Source organism: Trachemys scripta, chromosome 1 (assembly GCF_013100865.1).
Source record: "Trachemys scripta elegans isolate TJP31775 chromosome 1, CAS_Tse_1.0, whole genome shotgun sequence".
NCBI classification, from domain to species: Eukaryota; Metazoa; Chordata; order Testudines; family Emydidae; genus Trachemys; species Trachemys scripta.
In genome coordinates this window covers 344,873,861-344,891,857 of record NC_048298.1, presented here as the reverse complement: position 1 = coordinate 344,891,857, position 17,997 = coordinate 344,873,861, and the positions used below count along the sequence as shown (strand labels likewise).

Sequence of the window (17,997 nt, the reverse complement as noted above, 5' to 3'; positions counted from 1 at the left end):
GGTGGCACTCTTCCCTCTCCAGAGGTTCAAAAAACAATGGTATTGAATCCTTATTCTATTCTATTCTATTCTATTCTATTCTATTCTGTATAGGTTCTTATACCATGCTCATCCCTGTAGTATCTGAGTGCCTTCCAGTAGTGTGTTAAGCAACATGACTACACATCTGTTCCTGACCATGTGACTCATGGTACTTTTCACAAATACTTCCCCAAATTCTACTGTGGATTAGTATATTTTGCTACATAACACGACGCATTTTGTTTCAACTGGTGAAGTGATTTTTCATTTCCTGTTGAAGGGGCTAATCCTGCAACCTTTACTCATTTAAGTAGCCCCTTTGAAGTCCATGGGAATACTTCCATGAGCAACCATTGCTCTATCTCACAAGTGACTGCACGTCAGTGGTGGGCATATTATACTTATGCTCATAATATGTAGTCAGAATGGCACTGTGGGACCCTTCTAACTAAAGGGATGTGGTCTAAATGTAAGATATTATACTCATGGTGTTTGAAAATGCCTTTCACGGGCACTTCTGCTGATGAGTCAGCTTCTCAGTTGTACAGTTCTTTCCCCAAGATCTCTTTCCTCAACCATCCTCAACCAGGCTGAGATTGGTATAGTAGTGTCCCTCTTGTTCCCATCATGTTACTCCCTTTAAATCTTTGACTTTCCTTTGGGTTCAGGGACAAATCAGCAGCTGCATCAGAGGCCAGTCTCAGCTATCACCATTTATAAGTGAATTGCCTCCAATGTGCTAGCCCAGAGGAGTGAGAGATTTCAGATTACTCCCTTTTGCTGTTCTTCCTCTTTTTAATACTCCCAAACCTAAATACATATAACCACTTGAGTGCTGTGCAACATAATGGCTTCATGGAACAATAGGCACTTTCCATGCTGCCCAGTGTTTCAGTAACACTGTCGGGGGTGGTATGGGCCAATGAATAGGGGGGCACTGGATTGAGAGTCAAGCAACTCTGGATCTATTCCAGCTCTGTGATCTTGGGCCATGTCTACACTAGCGAGCTCACAGTGGCACAGCTGTACCGATGCACCTGCACCACTGTAAAATCGCTGTCTAGCCACTCTATGCCAACAGGAGAGAGTTCCCCCATGGACATAGTAAACCACCTCAACTAGCAGCGATAACTATAATTGGACTAAATCAGTTGTAAAAGAAACCAGGTAATGTGCCCGAATTAGAGTAACACAAGAAGACACTGAAACATCCTCGGTCTATCCACAGTGCTGACACAGCACGGACAGAAACAGCACCTCACCGCCCCACTAATTCTGTGCTCCAATTCTGGGACCAAATTTGGACACTGGCCTTTTCAGGCCTTGTGCCAATTGTTGGTACCCAATGTCCTAATAAGCAGGAAGCCTATCTGTTACCCACACCAACAAGGGAGGAGATATATAGCTAGGCAGATTGAAGGTTCTGCTGATTTTAGGGGCACTAGCACTGCCAGCAGCATTAGCTGCTTTCCAGCCAACTTTGCCTCATGTCCTCCACAGCCCTGGGAGCCAAATGATGACTGACCCTTGCCCAGAAGAGCTAGGGAGGGAAAGGGCTCCCTACACTTTCTCTCCCCTCTAGTAAACCCACAAAAAGTAGACATAATTTAGCCCAATATCTCCTCAGATGAAAAAGACTAATTGGGACATCTTATCTCTCTCCCTGGGGCCAAGGCAGGGTTGTTCTTTGTTGTCCATGTCCTAGGGTTTTCTCCAGCCTCAATTTAAATGACCCAAGTGATGGGATCTAAGTGATGGGAGACTATCCCACAGTCAAATCCATCTCATTTGTCTGATTCTCGGTCTACATTTTCCCTTCGCTGCTTTCATTCCGTCTTAGTTATACCCCATGGATCACCATAAATAACACTTTGTCTGAGACAGGGACCATGTTTCCCAACACACTGCCAGTCTATTCATAATAAATAATAGTGCATCCCACCGGTGTTTGTAGACAATCATTTACCTCCTGTAGTCATTCCTTAGCAGATAGATTTAGACCCTGATTCTACAAACCCGTAGACGTGATTAATTTTACTCAATTCTATTGAAATCAATTGAACTACTCGTCTACTTAATGTTAAACACATTTGTTAAACACATTGTTTGCAGGGTCGGGGTCAGAGTTAGCTTTTTTAATCTTTCCTCAGAAATCAGTCCCTCCAGCCCCTGATCATCATCATCATCATCTTCTTCTTCGTTTGTTAATCTGTGAACTCCTCCAGTTTGTCAGTATCTTTCTAGTACAGAGGTGCCTGACAGCAATATTCTAGGGGCAGTCACAGCCAAGCTATCAGGATCTCACGCTGAGGAAGGAAAAAGGGGTCTCTGGCAGGAAGGAGGCATGTCAGGTCAGGACTAGACCCCTCCAATAGCTCCAGCTTAGCTTCATCCCCCGCACTGACATAGCACCACCTATTGGCTCATTTGAAATGATGGAGATTGACACATGCCCTGCGTATTTAACACTTAGGGATTAGCTAATGCCCTAAAGTCTGTCCCTGGTCTCCTTATCATTTTCCAATCCAGGTAATTACATTCTGCCTACTAAAACCTTCCCTGTAGTTTCACTTGGGCACCATATTCATCTTCCCTTCCAATGCTAAACTGTGATGTAGTGTTGTTGTTAAATCATTTCCACAGTGCCTGCAATTCATTGGTGAGTAAAGGGAATCCTATATAAGGTTTGAATGTAATGCAGGTTCCCTTTAGATACCAGCATTATATAAATGTAAGGAATTATCCTTATTCCTCATGGGTCATGTACAAGAAATGTCTTGCCCACAACCACCTATTGATTTAAATTTCATTCTCTGACATTTGAAATTATGTGAAACAATCCTGCTATAAAGTGGTACAACAAGTGGATGACACCTTCTCTTACATAAGAACGGCCAGACTGGGTCAGACCAATAGTCCCTCTAGCCCAGAATCCCCCGATCACCATGAGTTTTCAAAGATGATGGCCAATGGCTCCGCAATCACATCCGCCAACTCCTTTAGCACCCTCGGATGCAGCGCATCCGGCCCCATGGATTTGTGCTCATCCACTTTTTCTAAATAGTCCCAAACCACTTCTTTCTCCACGGAGGGCTGGTCACCTCCTCCCCATACTGTGCTGCCCAGTCCAGCAGTCTGGGAGCTGACCTTGTTTGTGAAGACAGAGGCAAAAAAAGCATTGAGTACGTTAGCTTTTTCCACATCCTCTGTCATTAGGTTGCCTCCCTCATTCAGTAAGGGGCCCACACTTTCCTTGACTTTCTTCTTGTTGCTAACATACCTGAAGAAATCCTTCTTGTTACTCTTAACATCTCTTGCTAGCTGCAACTCCAAGTGCGATTTGGCCTTCCTGATTTCACTCTTGCATGCCTGAGCAATATTTTTATACTCCTCCCTGGTCATTTGTCCAATCTTCCACTTCTTGTAAGCTTCTTTTTTGCATTTAAGGTCAGCAAGGATTTCACTGTTAAGCCAAGCTGGTCGCCTGCCATATTTACTATTCTTTCTACACATCGGGATGGTTTATTCCTGCAACCGCAATAAGGATTCTTCAAAATACAGCCAGCTCTCCTGGACCCCTTTGCCCTTCATGTTATTCTCCCAGGGGATCCTGCCCATCTGTTCCCTGAGGGAGTCAAAGTCTTCTTTTCTGAAGTCCAGGGTCCGTATTCTGCTGCTCTCCTTTCTTCCTTGTGTCAGGATCCTGAACTTGACCATCTCATGGTCACTGCCTCCCAGGTTCCCATCCACTTTTGCTTCCCCTACTAATTCCTCCCTGTTTGTGAGCAGCAGGTCAAGAAAAGCTCTGCCCCTAGTTGGTTCCTCCAGCACTTGCACCAGGAAATTGTCCCCTACTCTTTCCAAAAACTTCCTGGATTGTCTGTGCACCGCTGTATTGCTCTCTCAGCACATATCAGGGTGATTAAAGTCTTCCATGAGAACCAGGGCCTGAGATCTAGCAACTTCTGTTAGTTGCCGGAAGAAAGCCTCGTCCATCTCATCCCCCTGGTCTGGTGGTCTATAGCAGACTCCGACCACGACATCACCCTTGTTGCTCACACTTCTTAACTTTATCCAAAGACTCTCAGGTTTTTCTGCAGTTTCATACCGGAGCTCTGAGCAGTCATACTCCTCTCTTACATACAACGCAACTCCCCCACCTTTTCTGCCCTGCCTGTCCTTCCTGAACAGTTTATATCCATCCATGACAGTACTCCAGTCATGTGAGTTATCCCACCAAGTCTCTGTTATTCCAATCGCATCATAGTTCCCTGACTGTACCAGGACTTCCAGTTCTTCCTGCTTGTTTCCCAGGCTTCTTGCATTTGTGTATGGCACTTAAGATAACTCATCTATCGTCCCTCTTTCTCAGTATGAGACAAGAGTCCTCCCCTCTTGCACTCTCCTGCTCGTGTTTCCTCCCGGTATCCCATTTCCCCACTTACCTCAGGGCTTTAGTCTCCTTCCCCCGGTGAACCTAGTTTAAAGCCCTCCTCACTAGGTTAGCCAGCCTGCTTGCGAGTTGTGACATTTCCTCTCTTGCCATGCAGCATTCCATCAGCAGTGCCCATCTCTTCATATTGCTGGCAGGTCACAGCCCCCGGCTCTGCATGCAGCATTCCATCCGCCTCTCATTTCCAGTGTGAAGTGCCCTGACTCCTCGTGGCGCATTTAATCTCTGTTACAATGTACAGGCCTGCATTAGAAACTTCACAGTCAGGCTCCCTGTCAGTGCCACAGTGGGGATAACATCAACAGAAGTAACACAAGTGACTGGGCACTCAATTGGTAGATTAGACGGAATATGTAGCAAAGCTCTGCAGTATGGGCTAAAGGAGAGAAACTTGCCCTAAAACTTTAGAGCCTGATTTCTAGCGGCGCTTCCAGCTTCACATGAGGTCAAGGGGAGCTACTATTAATTATTATGATTATTCCCATATATGGGTGTCTGAGCAGGCCTTTTCCTGACTGCCAAGGTTAGCACAGGGCAATGTCTGGGCTGGTTATTTCATTTACTTTTTTACTTGAAGAAATCTGGATTTTCAACAATGACCCTGTGCTATACAACTGATGGGTGAGCTGCTGAGCCCATATGGTGCCCCCCTGAAGTCTATGGGCTCTGCGCAGGTGCAGCAGTCTGCTCTCACGGAGCCAGGCTGGGGGGTCTAGCTGCTTGAACCCACAATGTGCTGAGAGCCTCCTAGCACATGCTGAACCCCCACAACTCCTACCAGCGTCAGTTAGAAGAGTTCAGGAGCAATGAGGACGCCGACAGGAGTCAAGGGTATTCAGCAACTCAGAGTCTGAGTAAATCACAACTTCACCTGGATGTTGCCTCGCCCATTCTGAGGGATCGTAATGGACTTTACTGAGTGCCGAATGGGGAGCACTCTGGAAGAGACACGTGGCCTGTGTTCTGCACCAGCACCGTTATATTGCAGTAGTGTTCAGGAAGTGAAGTGAAGATAACCTCTCTAATTTTTAGCTTGACTGGCTTATGGAACAAAGCCCCTTTAAGGCTCTCTGACGGTTATGCAGCCACTTATATTACCTATTTTTGGTACTTCCAATAAACATGAACAGCTTAAAGGAAAACACTGAGGCAGAATTGTGGAGAGGCTATTCTAAAACCACATCTAAATTGAGCTTGCCAGCATGGGGGAAGGGTTGTCTTATGATTAAAGTACATGACGAGCAATCAGAAAAGCATTGTCACAGGCTTCCTATCAGACCATGGGCAACTCACTCAACCTTTGTGCCTCAGTTTCCCCATATTCAAAATGGGGGTAACCACACTGGCCTACCTCCTGGAGTTTGGATGTTGTGAGGATTCTTTCATTAATGTTCGTAAGGCACTTGCAGAAGATGTTAGAAATACACTGTATTATTTGAGGAACCAAATTAACAGGGTGTGTTTGTGGCACTAATGTGTGAGCGGCCACGGCACAAGAAGGCAACAGGGATGGATTTGTCTCCGGGTTCAGATTTTCAGCACAAAACAGAAGCAACCAATTGCTAAAATTTAAATTTAACCAATTTAAAAACAGAAGCAACCAATTGCTAAATATAATTATCCAGTGTAATATAAATGAGTCCCCTCCAGGTTGGTTGTTTTAATAAAGCACACACAAAAATAAAAAAAGCTAACGAGGACCAGCATTTGCTGGAGGAGGTATAATGAGCTGTTTGATGGGAGCTTGACCTGCTCATTAACTGAGGAAATTCATTCTGAATTGATTTTTTGTGGCCTGATGGATTTTTATCCCTTATTTATTTAATATTAAAATAGTATCTGTCACCATGTTTTTCACTGAGTCTCAAGGGCTACCTTCTGCACAGCAGGAGAGACCTCAGCAGGAGCTCCAGGTTAAGCAGAGAAAATCTCTCTCTTGCATTCTGGGGGTATTTATATGTTATTTTTTTTCTAGTGCATCCAAATAAAACTAGATGGCAAAGCCTGTGGGTGCTCTCCCTGCAGGTGAAATACCACATAGCTAGGGACACTATTTTTCTCACCAGAGCCCTATCTTGCTAGCAGACAACTTCCATCTGTTTCCTTTGTGGAAAGGAGACCTGCCTCTTTCTGAACCTAACTGGACTCAGCTACACCTCATTAACTCAAGCATACATAGGAAGTCTGGGGCTTCCCCCCAGCTATTGTCAGCTCAGTGAGTCCCCCCCCCCCCCCAAAAGACAATCAGAAAACCTGGTCCCAACACCTGCTGGGATTTGACCTCAAGTCCCCACATCACTGTTTGGCTCTGTGGGGTCTCTCTCTAGGGGCATAACTCCAAGCTGAGTGGATCATGTCTGCAGGGTCTCAAGGAAGGTACCAAAGGGCCAGTATACCTACAACATCCCATTCGCGTAGTATCACAGCGTGACACAGCATGAGCCTCTCAGTTAGCTTAAGCTAAAGGAAGTCCAGCCTGGTCGTGTCTCTCTAAGGCTTCCTGGTGGAAAACCCTGATACTCCAGAAGTGGTGCTGGTGGTTCCATAGATGGCGATCTTTCTTCTGAATAACTCATAGAACCATCGAATCGTAGAACCATAGGGTTTACAAGGAACCGCAAGGGTCATCTAGTCTGACATGGGACAGATTCAGGAATAAGTGTATCTGTAGAAAGCGGGGAAGGAGATGGGATTTGCCTCTGAAGATGTCTGAGGAGCTGAACTCACAGTCCGGCTCATCAGATACCATCACCATCTGATATACCACCTATAGGTTGCTGGCTGGGAGGTGGCAGTGTGTCCGACTGGCAATGCTGTTTGTGAAAGGAAACACATCCTTCTGAGCAAGAGGACTTCGGAGGGAGGGGGGAAGAAATCATAGTAGATGGGGCTATAATGAAGAACCCATTGATGGGAAGAACCAAGATGGACCCAACTGTGGTTTCTGTACAAGTCGATCTACAATCCATGCTATATATGCTCTGCAGAATGTTATTGAAAAATGACTAGGGCAACAAAAGGAAGTTAACATTACATTTATAGACTTTGCAGCTGCTTTTGCCTCAAAGCATTGATCAGCACTGTGAATACTGCTATGCCAGTATGGGGTGCCTGAGGCCTTCGTTAATGTGCCTGGTGGAGGAACTGTACCATGGTACATTTAGTTGTATGAGGGTCAACAGTTGCATTACAGACTGGTTTTTGATAGAATCAGGATTGTGCTAGAAATACATTATTTAACATTCTAATAGACTATCTGATGCCAAGGCTGATTGAGACCAAAGTAAGAAGTGTGAAATTTAAAGATACGTCTTTAGAAGAATTCGAGTATGCGGATTTTATTGTCTTACTTGGAGAGACTACTAACCAACTACAACCAATGCTGGAAGATCTGTGAAAAACTGCAGAATCTATTGGACTTAAGATCAGTGGTGATAAAACTGAAGCCATGCACACCTCCTATAAAATGGAAATGAACAACCTGCCGATGCTGTATGTAGATGACAATGACATTGAATGGGTGAATGGTTTTATTATATATTGGGAGTCAGCTGGCAGCAGGAGGTTCTATAACCAAAGAAGTCACACAACGGATTGGTCTTGTGTCAATGGCATTTCACTGTCTTCAAAGGCCTCTGGGCAGTGAGATGTCTGTGTGAGAACTAAGATACAAGTGTTCAACTTAGTAATGATAACAATCCTGTAATATGGAGAAGAAAAATGGCCACTAAAAACACCAGAGAAGAGGAAACGAAACAGTTTTCAGCTTCAAAAGTTGTGGTGTATTCTTAACATCTATTGGTTTGATTTTGTCACAAACAAGGAGATACTTAGATGAGCCCAGTAAGTTGTAGTCTTGCACTCGTTCGGAACAAGATGACTACAATAGTGCGGTCATGTCCAACGTGCACAAGAGGGTATGCTTCTACAGGTTTGTAGAGCTGAGGTTGAAGGAAGTTGACCAAGAGTCAAACCTCATGAGGTTGGAAGATGCAATATTGAGGGATGTAAGAAGCCATTAATCCTCAAATATTGACTCTTGTTGAAGGAAGAAGATTTGCAAGGGACTGTTCAAGATGGAAGTCCATTCACCATCACGCCTATATCATAGCCATGAGAATCTGCTGCTGCTACTGGTGTGCAGGGTTAGCATGCATAGATCCAGCTGCAGGATCAGGCCCTAAGTATGGCTTTAGGCATCCAAGTTTTAGACTGATAGACTTTAAGGTCAGAAGGAACCATTGTGATCATCTAGTTTGACCTCCTGCACACTGCAGGTCACAGAACCTCACCCACCCACTCCTGTAACAGACCCCTAACCTTGGCTGAGTTACTAACATCCTCAAATCATGACTGAAAGACTTCAACTTACAGAGAATTAACTATTTACACTAGTTTAAACCTGCAAGTGACCTGTGCGCCATGCTGCAGAGGATGGCAAAAAAAAAAAAATAAATCCCAGGAGTCTCTGCCAGTCTGACCCGGGGGAAAATTCCTTCCCAGCCCCAAATATGGTGATCAGTTAGACCATGAGCATGTGGGCTATACCAGAAAACCAGGTAGATACCTGGGAAAGAATTCTCTGTAGTAACTCAGAGCCCTTCTCATCTAGTTTTGAAAAGTTTGGCCTTGGATTTGAAAATCTCTCCTTTCATGGACTGCCTCCCTGTAATGCTTTTAATCATTGTCATTGCCCTTCTCTGGCCCTTGTCTTTTACTGCAGTTAATACATTAACATGACAGTACATTACTGTACACACAGAGAAATATTAGACATTCATTGTACTTCCAGCCTTGGGAGGAATTTGTCAAAGGGATGATGAGAGGTACTGTTAGTTTCCTTGGGGGTTGAATTCTGCCCTGGGTTTAGGTACGCAGCTTCCCTTGACTTCAGCCCCACTCCCAGTCTCACCTGCTTCCATAGGTGCAATACAGCCCCTGGTGAATAAGCCCCATTTCCTATTGGTCACCTCTAAAGCTAATTTTCCTGGATTTCTATATTAATAGAAGCCTGGCACATACTTTACTGTACATATATAATGGCCCAATTTGTTATTTATGAGGTGCTATTCATTACAGTTTGACAGATGAAAGCAGGGAAGGAAAATCCAATTATACCTTTACTGAAAACCTCTGATTAACCTCTCTGAGCACATGGTGGCCTGCAGCTATGGCATCTGAGCTTGTGATGTTCTGAGCTCTTTTAACCTAAGCAGGAAGGGTGTTAGTGATTTGGTATTTGGCACTCTTCCTGCTAAGCCAGTAATGAACCAGGCCTCCCGCAAGCACGGGGTTATGACTGTTGAGGTGTTGTGGGTTGTAAAACAAAGGTGTCGTGAGCCTTTGTGGTCATTTAGTACCTCCTGACAATTTTCACCTGGGTAGGGGCTTTTTCTTGGTATCCTGGTCAAGTTCAAACAGATAGAATTGCATTTTGCTGTCTTAAATTCCTCTTGCAGTTTCAATTGGATACAGTATTCTTCACTTCTTGCCCATAACTACTGTATATATTGCTGTTAAACAGCTGCCACATACCATCCCAGAAGTGGCTGCCTCTCCATGGGGGTGAAAAGATTCTTATTTAACTTGTAAACTGTTTGAGAGCCTTCTCGAGTGAAACACGGGGCATTCTCTTTATCCCTCTGTGGATGGAATGCTGGGCTATAAATCAGAATGAATGTGTTTTCATTTCTTTAAATAACACAGCTGTGATGCAGCTTGGAGGAGAAAGTGAGTTCAGTAGAACAGCTGTCAGCGTGTCCAGAACTGAAAGTCTCTTTGTCTTTTCTCAGGTGGTGAAAGGGAGCAAGAGTGAAGTTAAGACGAGCAAAGACTTACTGAACCAGCTTAAATCCAAATCGGAAATCTTGCAAAACCTCTCCTTAACCCAGTTCATAAGAAGTAAGTTGGTGTTTTCCCCTCCTTGGAAAATCTCTGAAGTGACTCCTCTTCTCACCCAAGCATATATCGCCCTCCTAGCAATGAAGAGCTTGCTACTAATATGCACCACCAGTGATAAAAAGTCTAAGATGGTACTATAACTTGCTCCATGTACACAGCCTGTCTCGCAGATGCAGCTTTAGCACATAGCCAGGATGCAGTGTGCTAAAGTTGGTCTGTAGAGCTGTTATTGATCTGATAATGCAGAACGTTTACGAGTGTATCAAACAAAGTACCTCGCGCCTCCCCGTATTAACCTGAATGACCTATTTCTGCTGTTAGTTCAGCACTTCCTAACAGCGGGCTCTCAACCTCTACTGCACTGGTGGCAGGCAGGACCTCATGCAAACCAGGAAATGGGGACCCAAGCCTCAAATCTTGCCACTCTACCCTGATGCAGGGTCCAGCGGGAGCAGAGGGAGCATGCGGGAGTTTTGGCCTAGCACAGGGCCCACAGGGAGAGGGAGGAGCCTGCTGGAACCCTGTCCCAGCACAGGGCTCACAGGGAGTGGAAAGAACCTCCAGGAGCCCCGTCCTAGTGCAGGGCCTGGAGGACTCTGCAGGAGCTGTGTCCTGGCACAGGGCCCAGAGGAGCGGGGGGAGCTTCCAGGAGCTCATCCCTGGCATAGGAGTTGACTCTTGCAACACTGCTGCTGTTGCTCAAAAGTACTAAACTTTCTCCACATGTCTAAAGTCATGCCATCAAGGGGGTTACCTCCGTTCCTTCCTAAAATCCTTAAAGGGAACTATATCTGAAGGACCATGAGCGCATATAGGCTGGGAACAGTCTGCCCCTCCCAGTGAAATAAGTAAAATGGGCTCTGCTTGGAAATAGGATTTCTAGAGGTAAAATTCTGCTGTATAAAATGTCTGTGCCAGGTTATTTTCATCTGTCACAGCTGGCTTGTCTAGAAGTCAGACTTGGCTAATGTACTATGGTGTTCTTATAAGTACAGCGAAGGTCTGCAGGTTTCATTCTTGGAGTGTATTCCAATGGGGGTTTTGAAGGAAATAATCCCAACCGTGGCTCTCACTTTAGAAAAGTGACTTTCTGATGTTGGCCTCATGTTTGCTTCCTCTGAGTTTCCTAAATCTCATCACTATAATTTGCTGGAAGCCCTGATTTTTATTACCCCCAATGCAGAGCTGACCCAGCCATGGGAAAGCGAGCTGGAGTCTCTTTGTTACACCATTCACTTGCTAGCTCTGTTCTAAATTAAACAAGCAAACTGGGTTTTTTTGATCACCCGTTGCCCTTGTTGCATTATCATTTAGGAATATCTTGTTGCAGCTGGTACACAAAGCAAATTTGCTATGGAAAATGTAAAAATAATTTCCTCTGCTTGATAAAGGTGGGAACAAATTCACCTTTTCTTCACCTGGAGTTGTGAGAGCAGCAGAGCATGGGAGTCAGGATTATTTATTATTATTGCTGCAGCAGTGACCACTGCCACCAATCAAGCTCAGGGCCCCATTGTGCTGGATACTGTACAAATACATAGGAAGCCACATTCCCTGTCTCAAAAGAACTTACAAGCTGAAGGCCCGATCCTGCAAATTCTTCTGCACATAAATTAATGCGGTATAGTTCCACCATTTTCACTTATTCATCAGTATTGTTATTTATTTTTAATAGTATCTAAAGTCCTCACTCAGGATTGGGGCCCCATTTTGCAAGGGGGCACTGAACAAATATACTGAGGGATATTGTCCCTGCCCCGAAGAGCTTACAATCAAAAATTACACACATTGTGTTAGTGTTTGTATTGCAGTAGCACCAAGGGGCTCCAATCAGAGATCAGGGCCCACCATGCCAGGCACTGTATATATACATAACAACAAGGTGGTCTCTGCACCAAAGAGTTTACAATCTAAGTATACGATGAGAGCTAACAGGTGGATACCACAAACAGCCAGGGGAAGTGCAAGGTAACAATGAGGTGAGACTTTGCAAAATTAGGCCCTAATATAGAACCAGCTATAATCCATGAATGTAATAAACAACAGGAGGAAAGGGAAAGGAGGATGAGGGAAATAGTAATAAGATTTCCTATGTGCACAACTAGACAGTAGCCTGTTTTCAGTTATTTTTCAAAGACACTTGCCTTTTCTGCAATGTTTTTCATCCCCTGGCAGGGCCGGCTCCAGGCACCAGCCGACCAAGCACGTGCTTGGGGTGGCACCTTATAAGGGGCGGCCAATGTTGGGGTGGTGGGGGGCACGCGCGGTGTTTTTGTTTTTGTTCGCGGGGCTGCGCTCGAGGGGTTTTTTTTTGTTTCGGCGGCACGGCGCTGGGGGGGGGGGGATTTGGGCGGTCCGGCGCGGCCCAGCGCGGCACTCCAGGGGTTTGGGCGGCCCAGCGCAGTGCTCCGGGGTGGCGGAGGTTTGGGCGGCCCGGCGCGGCGCTGGGGGGAGAGCAGGGGTGTTGGCCGGTGCGGCGCTCCGGGGGTTTGGGCGGCCTGGCGAGGCGCTCGGGCAGGGGGGCAGGTGTTTCGGTGGCCCGGCGAGGCGCTTGGGGGGTTTTGGCAGCCCGGTGCGGCGCTCAGGGGGGTTCGGCGGCCCGGCGCTCCAGGGGTTTGGGGTGACCCGGCGCTCGGGGGCGGGGGTTTGGGTGGCCCGGCGCGGCAATTGGGCGGGGGAGAGGGGCGGCCCGGCCCGGCGCTGTGGCGGGGGGGAGTCGGCGGCGCGGCACTGGGGTGGGGGGTGTTACGGCGGGGCGGCGCTCTTCTTTTTTGCCTGGGGAGGCAAAAAAGTTAGAACCGGCCATGTCCCCTGGGTATTTTTACTGAAATTTCACATCTTCCTATTTCTGTTTGTTTCCAATTCTCTGTTAAGCCTCCACATTCTCTATGGCTGAGACTCTAAGATATATTTAGTATATCTTATACTATATACTTAGTCCTGCCATGAATGCAGGGCACTGGACTAGATGACCTCTCAAGGTCCCTTCCAATCCTATGATTCTATATTCTAAGGTCTTCCAGGTAGAGACCTGACTGTAAAGTGGCTAGTGGTACATAACTAAGAAATAATAACACTTACTAAAGACTGCACTGGAAGGGGCATTCCAGAGCTGTGATGCTGGCACTCAGTACTGGATTGCATTATTGGTATAGTACTCTAGAGACACAAATAGCCTGCTCATTGTTAGCATTTAACACTGATTTCTAAAAGCAACAATTGCAGCAGCATTCAGTTACAAAGCTTCTGCCCCGTATGTTAAACTATCTGATATTCCTAGACCATGGCTAAATAAGCGTCTTATGCCCTTTTGTCTGGGTTCGATGGATATCTGCGTTATTTGCCTGCTGCTCTTCATACAAGTACTGTTCTATTGTTCCAGTACAGAATAACTGGCAGCAACGGATATCTCTCTAGGCTCCATGTCCAATGGGATGGTAAGACTATAAGTAGGCAGACCTGGGTGTTTAGGGGTGTGTGTGTGTACAATATATAGAGAGAGATAAAATGTTGATATCCAGTGCCACTTTACATTGATCAGTCACTTTATATGAGAAAACTCCTATTGACTTCAATGGAACCAGAATTTGGATTTAGATATAAATCTGGAGTAACTCCAGTGAAGTCAATGGTCTCATCCCCAGTTTACCCCAGTGTAACTCAGATTAGAATTTTGCCCCCAGTTTCTATTATTTACCTTATTTATTTTGTTCATTCTTTCTGATGCTAAACTTTATTGTTTTATTGGCTTTAATAGTCTTTTGTGCGCAGCAGCTTATAAAAACAAAATATCTGCAGAGTCTCCAGTCTGAATAATCAATAAACTTTTATACTTCCTGTTGCTGAAAGAGAGGCAGAGTGAAATTTATGTGATGGAGAAAGAAGGGGAAAAAATCCAATTTTTACTCCACGTTGCTGTTTTGACATTTCAATGCAGTAATATAGAAGTTTGGCACGGTAATCAGTATCAAGGAAACTTTGTCATGTCACAAGGTACCAACATTCCACTAAAATCTATGTCAATAATGAAGCTCTGGACACTGTGGATCACTTCTGCTCTCTCGGCTCAATTCTTACCAGCTCACTTAACCTTGATAGGGAACTTGACGCGAGACTCGGTAAAGCTTCTGTTACCTTTGGCAAACTTACCTGATGTGTTTGGAATAACAAGTTGCTAATCCTGAACGCAAAGGTGTCTGTTTATCAGATTTGTGTCCATAGTACCCTCCTTTCAGTTGTGAAAGCTGGGTTACGTACCCCAAGCAGGAGCAGAGATTCAACAGTTTCCACCTCCACTGTCTTAGAAAAATCTTTGGAGTTACTTGGGACCAACAGATCACCAATAACAAGGTCCTTGAAAGAACCAACCTACAGTCTACTCTATGCAGACTATGCTGGCTGGGACACATGGAGGGTATGCCTCAAGATCATCTGCTGAAGGCTGCGCTCTATGTCCAATTTAAGAACTGCCTGCAATGCAGTGGAAGGCCAAAGCTCCAGTACAGCGACGAAGTCAAGAAGGCCTCAAGAAATTCAGCTTTCCCAATGACAACTGGGAAAATCCTGCCCACAATCGCTCAGTTTGGAGAACCCGGGTTAAGACTAGTGCTGACACTGCAGAGAGCCATCAGACAGCCCACAGGCGAGCCAGGAAGCAGAGTGTGCTTCAGCTTCCATTTGGTGAGTGGACCTGTAGCCACTGTAGGAAGGTCTCCTTTCATCTGACATTATGCCTTCTCTCTTTAAAACCAACATGAATGGGAGGTGTGTGAGCAAGTAATCTAAATATAGAGCTAAGAACCTGGAACTTGGAGAAGCATAGGAATTAGAGATGGAAAAGACCTATTATGCCCTCTAGTCCATCTTCCTGGAGCCACTACAAGATTGTTCCCTATAGTGAATTAGCTAGTGCATTGTTGTTGTTTTCACGCAGCACAAAAAGGCCCTAGTGGCTACTAGCACTTACACAGGAAGGTCACCAATCTAAGTGTCGGTGCTGCTCAGCATGAGAAGGGGTAGCAGCATCAGTACCCGAATGGGGATTTAACACAAGAAGGTTTTCCTGATATTCATTCCAAATTTTCCCTTTTTAATTTAATCCCATTGCTTGTAGTTAGATCCCCAGATACCACACTAAATAATTCCTCTCCCTCCTTAGCGTTTATACTCTGTAAAAATACATATTAATAAATCTACACTCTATAAACATTTTGAAGCTCCAACGTTCTAGGTGTAAGTGCTATGTATTATTTATGGGCCACATCTAGAGGCCATCCTGACCCAGTGTGTACTGAGCCTTTACTCAGGCAAACACCCATTGGCTTCAGTGAGTTCCCTCTGGATTTGGTTCATTATTAATATTAAAGCACTTTCAAAATAGGCTTACAGGCTTTGGCACTGGGATCCCACAGTGACAGGCCTGAGAGATGGCCATTTCCCGGACTGAGCTCACAGATGCCAATTATAATTAGAAATGTTCTTTTGGAAAGGAAAATATATTTCACAGTGTATTCCCGGTGGAAAGTGCTCTGCCGTCTGTTAGCTTTCACACTGCTGGCCTGAACAGAACAGGAAGAGCTTTCTTTTAAAACTGATGGCTTAAAAAAACCTACTTGGAGCTGAGCCAAACTTTGGGATGATTCCATGTGACACGCAAGTTTATGTTGCAATTCAGCAAAGAATTTGAGTATATGTTTAAGGCCATTTGCTAATTAGCCAAACACTTAAGTGCATGCTTACAGTGCTTCCATGCTTTGCTGAGTTGGGCCTTAAATTGCTCAGTTCAGCTGGAGCAGAAGGAAATGCCCAGATGGGCTGTTCTGTTGATTTAAAAGTTACAAAATGAAAATGACCATTAAAGAACAAATTGTGCTGTCACCTACACCTGTTCAGCCCTGTTGACTTCAGTGAGATTACATGGGTGTACATGGGAGCAGAATTTGGCCCTAGAGGTCTGATCTTGCACAACCAATGTCAATAGGATTTTTATCATTGACTTCAGTGAGACCAGAATTGGGCTCTTATTCTCCTAGTCTGGACTCCTCCTCCAGAACCCAATCCTGCAAAGTGCTGAGCTCTCTCAACTCCTCTGGAAGTCACTGGGAGTTGTATGTACTGTGACTCTTCCAGGCTCAGGCCCAATGGGAGAAGATAACGGTTTATAAATATCTGAGGAGTGAATTTCAAGGGTGGGAAGAACTGTTTCTATGTAAGGAATGGGTAAGGAATGGTGTCCCTAGCCTCTGTTTGTCAGAGGGTGGAGATGGATGGCAGGAGAGAGATCACTTGATCATTACCTGTTAGGTTCACTCCCTCTGGGGCACCTGGCATTGGCCACGGTCGGTAGACAGGATACTGGGCTAGATGGACCTTTGGTCTGACCCAGTATGGCCGTTCTTATGTTCTTATGCTCTTAAAGCAGTTAAATGAATAATAGCTAGCAATAAGAGGATGAAATGGTGTATGGGAAAAAATTCAGGCCAGGCACTGGGGATGTTTTCAAACAATGAGGTCAGTTACCCAAGGAAAGTTAGCAAAGCTACATCACCAGAATTACTCCAAATTAGAAAAGCCAGAATACAACAGGGAGCAGCCTTGGCTCCTACACAGATGGACTGGATGACATTGGGCTACCTCCTTTCACATTCGTACTCCCATTACAGTGACTGGAACTAGGTCATTTCCAGCTCTACTATCTATGGTTCTATTGAGGGATGTTCAGTTCGGTGGGTAGTATTGTGCCCAGGAAATGAAGCATAGTATGGGGTACAGAGATGGGCAGATATGGGAGGTATTAGCTGCCACATTGAAAATGACAGAGAGTCCAGCCCGAGAGTCCCAGCCAGGACGAAGCAGTTCTCTGACAGGAGAGGCTCATTAAACTCCTGCGGGGCAGGACAAGCTGTATCTGTGCCTGGCACTAGGAACAGGTGCACTTAGTGCATGCACCAGGCAGACTGTGCTGAGACGGGGGAAGGGAGCTGAGAACAGATAATGCTCAGAGCATAGCAAAGGCACCTGGACACTGAGACGAAAGGAGAGGAGGTGAGACCATCCATTGAGATGAATAAAGCATTTCACACCTCTCAGACATATAATTCAGGATTCATTCCTCACCAGGGGGTGTTCTAATTCAGTTGGGACCACCCCAATGAGATGTGTGGGTCACTTCATACCCACTTCACCTGCTGCCAATGGGTGTGCAGAGTCCTTGTCCCATGCACTAGGCCCAGTTGTGAGGTAGGGACTCTGGAGCTCAACTCTCTTCTCTTTCTCTGCCTACAGCTGGTACACACACTCCTCACAGCTCTATCATCCTTCCCATGGCCCCTACCAGGGTCTTAGACTGGCCAGGAGGAGGTAGGAGCTGGTATATGAGCTGAGAGGTGTGTCCAGAAAGTACCTTTATGGCCATCCACAAGTGCCCTTTAATCATGCCCATCTCACCACTTTCTCGTTAAGGCAGAGATAAGCCTGCCCGCCCCTAACCTGTGCCCTTCCAGAATGTTGAGTTCACGTACACTGAAATCTCTGAAAAACAGGAAATAGGGAGAAAGTACACAACATCCCCACCCCACAACCTTAATTCTGACCTCTTTGAGTGATGCCCCAACCTGCCCCGA

The 17,997-nt window shown here is 45.5% G+C and overlaps 1 protein-coding gene across 3 annotated transcripts in view; it reads left to right on the top strand.

The window, feature by feature from the left end:
* The window catches only part of SLCO2B1 (solute carrier organic anion transporter family member 2B1), a 99,289-nt gene that overhangs the window by 44,460 nt on the left and 36,832 nt on the right, over positions 1 to 17,997 (top strand). For all 3 annotated transcript variants that reach the window (XM_034759315.1, XM_034759317.1, XM_034759316.1), the window contains one exon: positions 10,267 to 10,375. In XM_034759315.1, the coding sequence (XP_034615206.1) occupies positions 10,267 to 10,375 (109 nt within the window). The remainder of the gene's footprint in view (positions 1 to 10,266; positions 10,376 to 17,997) is intronic.